The sequence below is a fragment of the Barbus barbus genome (assembly GCF_936440315.1).
Source record: "Barbus barbus genome assembly, chromosome: 5".
Lineage (NCBI taxonomy): Eukaryota > Metazoa > Chordata > Actinopteri > Cypriniformes > Cyprinidae > Barbus > Barbus barbus.
This window is the reverse complement of record NC_136733.1, coordinates 28,254,679-28,265,226: the sequence shown is the minus strand read 5'-3', so window position 1 is coordinate 28,265,226 and position 10,548 is coordinate 28,254,679. Positions and strand designations below refer to the sequence as shown.

The following is a 10,548-nucleotide window of genomic DNA, read 5'->3' as shown; positions in this document are numbered from 1 at the left end:
GAGAGAGAGAGAGAGAGAAAAAAAAAGATTCATATGGGTCAGGGCTCATTTGGAACAGGGTTTGGTCGTGTTTCACATCCTGAATAAATCTTGGGTTTTCCCAATAAGTTACACAAATCTTGTTGATTTATAAGAACCTCTTTCTTGCTTATTTTCAGGCATCTTAAAGTTTTTCGGAACCTAAAAAATACACACCAACTCTATCTTTAGTCATAAAACCCTCATTTATATATTCTTAATGCAATGTGAATTCCTGCTGCAGTGCATTTGGAAAGTAATCCCTGAATTAGTTTCTAGTTTGTTCACCACCATTATGAAATGCAGTGAGCAGAACGGCAGAGTCCAGCCAAGACTTTAGCCAGCCAGGCTCCGAGAAAATTATAAGGCATTTTGTTTCGGTCTTTACTTTTGGATTATAAATTATAATATTTATGTGTATTTATGCATATGCGCTTTTTAAGTATAAATGCTCTAATTATCAGGCACACCTTATTTTAACCTCAACAAATCCTTTTTGGAAGACGCTCAAAATATGAATGCAGTGCATTCAGTTGCTGTTTGAATAAACACACACATAAACTCTCTCATTAGAGAGATGCACTGGACGGTTCATGACCTCTCATCTGTTTTATATGCTGTTGGATACGTTGTGTGTGCCGGCCGAGGGGCGAGCAGGCAGTATTTGCTGTGGATGGGTGTGTGTGTGTGTGTGTGTGTGAGAAGGACTTGGTGAGCATGTGGTGTGGTATTTAGGTCACATTTCCAGCAGGCTGGTTTTCCAGCGTCAGACAGAATTTAAGAGCGAGGTTCAGCGAGTTCTGGACGAGCGTTTCAAACTCTGAGTTAGGAAGTAAAGCAGGTTCCTGATCTTTGCTATCATGTCCATGCAGCTTCATCATAAATAAATTAAGATTTAATAGGCAGTGGAGCAGGCCGCTTCCAGATGAACCTCTGTGACTACAGCCCCACTTTTCATACAGTCACCCTCCTTTACAACTCACAGACACAAAAAATACGACTGCCTTGTGCTAGTTTGTGTCTGTTTCTGTGTAAGTGAATTACTGTTTTCTAAGACTCACACACCCTTTAGACAATTAATGATTTACAGTTTAGGATTTAATGTTGGCATGATACTAATAACATTTCAGAGACAGGTTTGTGCACTTGTGTAGATGTAAGAAAGATATATGATTTAATGCAGCTAAATAAATTTGTTTTAGTTTTTTTGCACTCATTTGTGTGTGTGTGTGTGTGTGTGTGTGCGTGTGTGTGTGTGTGTTTTCAGGTCTTATCTAAGGTAATATGTGACCCAGGACCACATAACCAGTCATAAGGGTCAATTTTTTTAAATTGAGATTGATACATAATCTGAAAGATGAATAAATAATATTTCCATTGATGTATGGTTTGTTAGGATAGGACAATATTTGGCTGAGATACAACTATTTGGAAATTTGGAATCTGAGGGTGCAAAAAAAAATCTAAATACTGAGAAAATCGCTTTTAAAGTTGTCCAAATGAAGTTCTTAGCAATGCATATTACTAATCAAAAATGATATATATGTTTTGATATATTTACAGTATTTATTGACTAAATATCTTCATGTAACATGATCTTTAGTTAATAGCCTAATGATTTTTTGCCATAAAAGAAAAATCAATCATTTTGACCCATACAATGTAATGTTGGCTATTGCTACAAATAATCTTGTGCTACTTATGACTGGTTTTGTGCTCCAGGGTCGTATATATTGGTATTAAAACAGAAAAACAGTATCTTGGTAACACTTTCAGATAAGGTCCCATTAGTTAATGTTATTTAATGTATTAACTAACAATGAGAAATATATTTGTTACCGTATTTATTAATGTCTGTTAATGTTATTAAAAAACAACTATTCATTGTTAGTTAACATTAGCTCAGGTCCATTACATTATAATAAAAGATGCAACTTTTGATTTTAATAATGTATAGGTAAATAAGTAAAAAATGTTAACAAATCGAACCTTATTGTTAAGTGTTAGAAGTATTTTACACAATTAGTGACTTAATTGAAATTACATATGCCTGGAAAAAAAAATATAAATATATTTATATATATATACATACACGTGTGTGTGTATTTGTGCACTGAGTTTCCAAAGTTTTCAGGTATTCAGGTTAAAAAACAAAAATAGAAAGTGAGAGAGTGGCTACTCTACTGACATAGACAAATGAGAGGACATGAATGAAACCACCCTGAAACTTCCCCCCTACAGATCACTGGGAATTAGAGTGAGTTAGGGGGCAGAAAGAGCAGAGAGACGGAGAGAGAAAGAGAGTTCTCCTGCTGGGATCCCTGTTAAAAGTGTCCACGCAGAGAAGGGAGAGAGGAGAGAGTGGAGGAAACAGTGATTTAGAGGAGGAAAGACTTGTTTCTACAGAGCTCGTTAAAAAATAATTAACAATTAAAGTAAAATAGAGGAAGAGAATGAAATAACTGTATAATCCCTGGACCTCCATCTCTGTCTGTCTCTCACTCTCCAGGCATTAATCTCTCCTTCACTGCTTTGCAAGGTAGCAGACATTATAGTTCAATATTTATGTTACTCCCCGACTGCAGCTCTCTGAGATCTTACAGCGCCACATATGAAGCGTTCTCCTTCGTCATGAGTCTACGCAAACACACCCAGAGAGACCAATGACAAAACACAACTCTGTATGTGTGAGTCTGTTTTCTTATGAGGATTTAAGCTATAGTTTGTTTTGAGACATTGAATACATCTGACAAAACCTCATTTTGGGGAGAGTGGGCAAAGTTGTCAAGTGGAATTATATTCTTAATAATCTATATAGGGGTAGTTGATGTATCAATGTGTCCTGGTGTGATGGAAAAATGTAAAGACTAAAAAAAAAAAAAAACTCTAACATTGAAGATAAACCTCTCTCATGCTATTTGTAACTCTAAGAATGAAGACAAATTTTTCTCATGGTATTTGTATGTTGTTTTTTTCTAGATTTTGGCTTTTTTCTAGATTTTTTTTTCTAGATTATGTCACACCATAGGACACAGTCCAAATTTTATTTGTCAACTACCCATATACTGTATATTATATTGATTTAAAAATTCTGTAAAAGCTATAATATTTTAAAACAAGATTGCAATTTATTTTAAAATGTGCAAATTTGTTTTAATATATTTTAAAATAATTTATTTATGTGAATTTTCAGCAGCCATTACTGCAGTCTTCAGTGTCACATGATCCATCAGAAATCATTATAATATGCTGATTTGGTGCTCAAGAAATGTTTCTTGTTATGTTAAAAACATTTGTGCTGCTTAATATTTTTTGTGGAAAGCATTTATTTGAAACCGGAATCTAGTCACTTTTGATCGATAGAATGATTCCTGATTCCAGAACTGATTGCAATCTTTCGAACAGTAGTTTATGTAATTTAATATATATGATAAATATATAATGAGTTCATGATAATGAGGCCTGTATATTACACGTTCACATTTTGTTGTTAGGCCTGCTCATTTACATTTTTCAAATGCAACTGAAGTAACCTCTTTTTAAAAAGCTGTTGAGCATTTTGAAATGTGAAATTGAGGATACAGGAAGTTTGCGTGCCTGGAAACAGGAGGACACCATTTCTTAGGATAATAATCAAGTGTGATCTGATGGCAGCTGCAGGGAGCAGTTCAGTGTTTGAGTCTGATTGGATTACTGACGAGACGAGAGATCTCAGGCTTGATTGTTCTCTTCCATCTAGCGCTGCATCATCAAACAGATGATAAAATAAAATCAATCTATCTCTTTCTTTCTGTTTTCAAGTCTTTGCGCTGATGTCTAACTTCACCCGTTGAATTCCCTCCTCCGGTTCTTTCTGTAGAATCTCTCTCTCCCTCCCTCTGGGGGCTGTAATAGTAGCAGATAGGAGCTTGCAGAGCCCACGGCATTTACCCAGAATGCACTAGGGGTGAGTGGGCAGTAAATCTAATATCAGTCTTGTGCAGATTGATCACCTGTCACATGACTTACCTAATACTCTAATAATAATACTAAGTCTCTCCTTGTGTCTCTGTCTCGCACACACTAAACTTGAGTAATATATTGGTGAATATAGTAAATTGTATATCATTCCTAAATATAATTATATCTCTGTTGTTGAACTACTTTGTCATGATCATCATTACATCTGTAAGAACTTCTCAACCGCACCCTAACGGTCAAAATAGCAGTATGGCACATTTTGCATCATAGTTCAAAAGGCTTATTGGAAATACAAGTGTCTACCTACATTTTTGCAGGACTCCAATACTGCGGTTTCTAGCTTGAGATCATTGATTAATAAAGACTTATTTTTACTACAATACTATGTTATGACCTTAAAAAGCTTTTACCATAGTGCATGATTGGTAAACAAATACATTTTGATGTCTGCATCACATATTCCACCCCATATATGGCTTTTCTGAATTTAGTAAACTTGCTCTGTAGCTCACCTGATACAGCAGTGCACTTGTGAAAGAGTGTTTGAACAGCAAAAGACTTGTAGAAGCGTGATAAAATGCCATGGTTGCTTCAGAAAATGTGTTTTTATCTTATGTTTGCTTTTGTTAAAACTATCAGTTTGGTTCAGACAAAAATTCAAATGCATTATAAATTATAAATATGGTTCAAATTCTTTATATATATATAATGCTAACCCAGATCAAAATCGCAGACAACAGAAGACATTTTCCACAAATGCCAACAGACATGAGACAGAATGCTTTCCGTACTCCAGCCACTGACTGACTATAGACTCACTGAAAGTTTAATGCGCTGAAGTCAAACAAGAGTGTTTGTGTGCGAGTCTTGGAGTGGACGGGGACAGATACCCAGAGGCATTATGAAATATTTGTGACACAGCGTCACTCACTGAGACAGCTTGTTGTGTTTGAAACAGCAGCATAGTTTGTGTGTATTCGAGATAGAAAAACTGACATATAGCGTGAGTACACTGAACAGAAAACGACTGCTGCAAACACACATGAACACTCAAATTTCATTCATTCTCTCTTACTGTGTCTATCACACAGACAAGCAGTCAGAAACACAAGAGACGAGTGGCTTCCATAGGAAAAAACTTTATTTATCCTTTTAAAACGCTTTCTGAGGGCTGAGACTTGGCTTTAGTGTCATATATCGGGGAACTCTGAGGACACTGTGTGAATTCTACCAAAACAAAAGCCGCTGTCGCCACAGGGGCATCAGCACTGCCAACACATACATCAAAACTTAAATCAATAATACTGAAATCTGCAACAAAATCTTAGTAAAAGAAAATTATAACAATAATAATGTAGTTCACTGAATAATAATAATAAAAAAAAATCAGCAACAGCAGGAGGAAACATTGTGCAGCACAAGCTTTTTTTGTGGGAGTCGTGGTTGGCCTAAGGCCTCAGCACTGCACTGACCCGCTCTATGAACAAGTCAATTTTGTGAAAGAGTGGATGAACTGTGTGTGATGGGATAGATCTAGGCCAGAGAAAAGGTTTTCTCATTAGATTTGTCTCTCTCATAATATTGTGATAATCCTTAAAGGGTCAAAAGTCACCACCAATCTGTCTCTTTGCCTGAGGGGGAGTGTGTGTGTGTGTGTGTGCGTCTGTTTGCGTGAATGCTTGGGTTTTAGTAAGTTCTCCTTAAATAAGTCAACCTCACTGGGAGAAATGTTATTAACAGAAGTAAGTAAGATCCACACAATGTCACAGGTGTCTGACCGCAGCATTAGAGGAAAGCCTCAAGTCAAATCTGATAAACAAGACGGCTGACTGCTTTTTTTTTTTTTTTCACCTTATTGTTTTGGTACAGACAATCGTCAAAGGAAGTGTATGCCTTACAGCTGTTAAGAGTTCCGCAAATCAAATGTGTAAGGTAAGCTGCAAAAAGCCTGCAGCAAAAGAAGTCACTGAATAAGATCCCACAACAGCAGTGCTCATCCATAAAACTACACAAACTATTCACAGATTTAGCTGTTAAACATGTACAGAGAAAGCCACTGTTTATGGTCAAATTGGGGTCAACATTTATTAATGCACTGCAATATATATATATATATATATATATATATATATATTCCAGTAAAATATCTAAATATTTAGGACTGTATTTATTTATTTAAGCATAAATCTCACCAAAATCTTTTGGATTTCTCTGAAACTAAGATTACATATATGTATTGTCATTTTGCGTTCAGATCAGTCTTTTTTAAGAGGTGCTTAGATATTTGTACTGGAAAACAAGACAAAATTACTGTACAAGAAAATGATTTTGTTGCAGTGTGATACCGCGACTGATCCACTTTAATAAGCTGACTGGTCAGTGCACCCATGTGCATTTCTATGGGTAAAAAAAACAAAGCCATCAATTTCAAAAAGTGCTCTTCTAAGGTCAAACCTAAAGACCTGAACTGCCTTAAACAGCTCAGACAAACACATAAATAATTAGTTTAGTTGCACAAGCTGTTGCTGGTTTAGTTTTGTTAAAGTAGTTTGCTGGTGCTTGCCCTGTATCTGATGGTGTTTATATATATATGTATGTATATTGTGTGCTATAAGAATGACTGGTGGGTCAGTCAGTAAGAGTGTGTGTGTGTGTGTGTGTGTATTTAGGCATTTCTTGAGTAATAACTCTCTCTCTCCTCTTTTCCTCCTTTATGAACTATGTCATGGAATATTTGATCTGGTTCCATCACAGCATTTGTAAAAATGGAACAAAACAAAACAAAAATACCACCATCATCCCCTTGTGAAACAGGGAGGATAAAGTGTGTGTCAGCGTGTGTGTATGTGAAGGGACTTATATGTCTTTTTGCTGCTTTAGGCTGACCTTTAAAAACCCGTTGTACAGGGACCTCCAAGTCTCCTTAATCAAAAATCAACCGAAACGGGCAAAAAAGTCAAATAAAAAGAGAAAACCAAGAGACAGGAAACATTTTACTTACAAATGTCTTTTTCCAAAAAAGAATATTTACAAAAGCTTTTGCATTTTCAAAAATCCTAATTATATTTTCATTAACAGGGTCTCTAATAAAATGGAACTTTATATCAACATTTTTTCCCAACATACATTATTTACATAATCTCGGCCCTTAGAAACTAAATTAAGAAGAAACGACAACAAAAAACAACAGCAATAAACCCTAATCGAAATGTCATTTAAAAAATCTATTTTACGAGAAAGCTACAGAGAAATATTGGGCTTCCTCTGATTGGCTGCGCTGGAGGCCAGATGCAAATGCTGCTAATTTTAAATTAGCATAGGCGTAAACACACCTGCCGCCACTGTTTGCTGTTTATCATTTCACGTGCAGTCCATATAAAAATAGATCTAGCACTAGATTTTCCAGGATGATATGGTGAGCTTGTTTTGATTCTCTGATTCGTGGATGTTTTTGTGTGTGTGTGTGTGTGTGTATGCAAACAAAGATAATGTATGTGCATATCTGAGAGGAGGGAGAGGTGAAGGCATAATTTCACATGTTCAGTATGTCGATGGATTTTTGGCTTCTGCATGGGACTCAACATACACACGGTCATACTGGTAGAGTCCATATCTACACCCAAACAGACAAAAACAACAAAAAACATGTTAGTGGACTAAATTATGCAAAGATACGCGTTGGCATGTCTGTGACTGAAAAGAGGTCATAGGCTCATGGTGTAGAGGCAAATCCCTCAAGATGTTTTTGACCTACAAACCTTTGGGAGATAGAATAAGAAAAAAAAAACTGACAAGATACAAATATTATTCAGCACTTCACGCATCATTGACAACAGATAGCAAATAACTACTTGTGTTCGGCTGAGAGGAGAGAGAATTTCAACTGAAACAATTCTCAAATGAACAAAAAGCAGACCTATTTCACTCACTCGCTTTTCCACAGAGAAGCTGTTTGTTACTGACCCGTGAACACCAAAGTATGTACGAGCGCGTGTGTGTTTTTGTTCAATTGCCTCTACAGCATGTAAAATGAATGAGTGTCTGGAGACGCAAGGAAATGAGAGGACATAATGAGTGTGTGAGGAAGAGAGCGGCATTCGTAACAGTGTTTAAGACATTTTCTTTGAACGAGACACTGTGAAAGCTGCAAGAATTGAGTTGATACTGATAAAAACAAAACACTGTGATGGATTGAGAGATGAAAAACAGACAACAAAACTAAGCGAAGAGTCGTAACGGTACAAAAAAAACACAAATGAGAGCTTCCTGCTTTGTGATGTCACTCTAGCGTCCCTCTGTGATTGGTTGTCGGCTGTTCTTCAGCAGTGAAGTCCGTGCCTGAGTGCCACGCAATTTGGGGAAGTTTTTCTGCTGTTTCACACACATCGAGAGCGACCGGCACGCACACGTACACACAGTGTAGTGTTCGGAAAAGGGACAGAGGGAAGGAAATCTGAGAAGAATATCATCCGCATAGTCTTTTTCATTCCTCTTTTCCACTTCTCCCTCTCCATCCTCTTGCACACGGAGCAGACGGGGTTAGGTAATGAAAAAAAGATTCAGGATACCTTACAAAAACAAGTTCTTATTGCGGTTGCTTCGCTCGCGTTCTCTCAGACTTTGTAGTAGATATTGGCAGGGCTCTGGGGTGGCATTTCCTGCACTATGTAGACGGGGTGCCCATAGTCTCCGCTCACTTTTTCATAGTGTGGACAGTAGTTATTCTCTGTTGTCCGCAGTGGGATGATGATGTCACTCGGTTCTGAGCCGGCCTGAGCGGCTCCTTTGGGCGTGGCCAGAGTGCTGAGTGACAGGGCAGTCCCGCCCCTGGGCTGTGAGTGCTTGCGGGTTCTCTTGCGAAGCTTGAGGAGCAAGACGATGAGGATGATGATGATGAGGAGGAAGATGACACAGCCAGCTCCGATGGCAGCGAAGAGGGCCAGTTTGGAGCCGAAAATTCCCTCCACTGACCCGGGACTGTTATCCTGGTTTCTTGTGTCTGAAAGGAAAAAAAAGAACAACATTATGAGTGACACACGCTCGTTTTCTCTTTCATTGTTAACTATCGGTAAGAAGGATGTCAGCAACACACACTCTCATTATCAGTGTTTAGAGTCACTCTCTGTTGTCTGAGGCAAAGATAACCGAAGATGGCTGTAGAAACAAACTTCTGAGTTTGTTAGCATTGGCACTGAGCTACTTTTAAAGTAAATAAAACCGTTGCTGCGTTTATTGTTGCGCTGCCAGCTGAAACAGCTACCGATGACTCCTGCAGCTAAATAGGCATTACGAATGCACATTTTTCCTTGACAATAAAATCCATGTTGTCAGGTATATTTAACGGCAGTACTAAGATAAACAACACACACCCAGATTGGAATAATCCTTTCAAATGGTAGTCCAGCAATGAACAATACAAAGTTGTGACTGTGTATTTCAATGGCATACATAAAATTTAAGCAGCATAGCATTTGTAGTTTAATAGAAGGAATGGGTCACAATGGTCAACTAATCATCATCAAATAGTTGATTAGTCAGGTTTGCTATCTACACTACCATTCAAATGTTTAGGGGTTGCTAATATTTTTTTTTATTTGTTTTGTTTTTTAAAGAGGTCTCTTATGCTCATCAAAACTACATTTAAATGTTATTTACTCCTGATGGCAAGTTGATTTTTCAGCAGCTTTTATCCAGTCGTAAGTGTCACATGATCCTTCAGAAATCATGCTGATACTGATTTGGTTCTCAAGAAACATTTCTTGCAATTATAAATGTTGAAAACAGTTGTTCTGCTTAATATTTTTGTGAAAACTATTTTAAAAGAAAAATTACTGACCCCAAACTTTGGAACAGTAGTGTAGTTTGTATTTCAACATTTCACTTTTGATGCATGTATTTCAATGGTAGTGCTTCAGCTTCACAGCTTGCATGGTAAATCACTAGTTTAACTTTAAATTCATTGTCTTAAACCAGCACCAAACACTTTTTTGTATTGTGTTCCATCATGAGTGTTTTTTTATAACAAGTCTGTATTGAATTAAAATAAAGTCGTAATAAAGAGAAGTAGCAACAGATATTCTTCCATATTGCAACGTACATCCAAGTAAAAACATTTTTATCAAAAAAGAAAAAATTACAGAGTGAGGACTTGGTTCTATCCACCAACTGTTGATTGGATTGAGGCAGATCTGAATGCAAGCTTGAGGTTGATTGTAAGAAAGTGGCGGGGTATAAGCGGACTAAATAATTAAAGAATGTCCAAATGGAATCATGCGATCCTGAACCAAGCTTAATTAAACCAATTAGTCGATGAGTCACTCATATAACCCACCACCAAACCGATTTTGAGAAGATGTCAGAGTGTAATGTGTCCTCTCATAGCAGAAGAATCTAACCTCAAGAATCTGTGTGGTGTGATCACTGCAGCACGAGTCGCTCTGTTCTTTCCTAATGATTCTGTCTCTCTGTTTCTCTCTTTCTTTCTCTCCTAATGAAGTTTAGACCTCCCGTAGGTTAATGGCTGCTGGGACGTGATAAAGACATGCTACATTAACTCCTGTCTCTCCCTTG

At 37.2% G+C, this 10,548-nt stretch overlaps 1 protein-coding gene across 1 annotated transcript in view; it reads right to left on the bottom strand.

Annotated features, from left to right (window-relative positions):
* Positions 1-6,957: 6,957 nt before the first annotated feature.
* LOC306870034 (ephrin-B1-like) overlaps positions 6,958-10,548 on the bottom strand; it is a 42,637-nt gene continuing 39,046 nt past the window's right edge. The window contains exon 5 of the mRNA XM_079417066.1: positions 6,958-8,977. Coding sequence (XP_079273192.1) covers positions 8,592-8,977 — 386 coding nt within the window. The 3' untranslated portion in view covers positions 6,958-8,591. The remainder of the gene's footprint in view (positions 8,978-10,548) is intronic.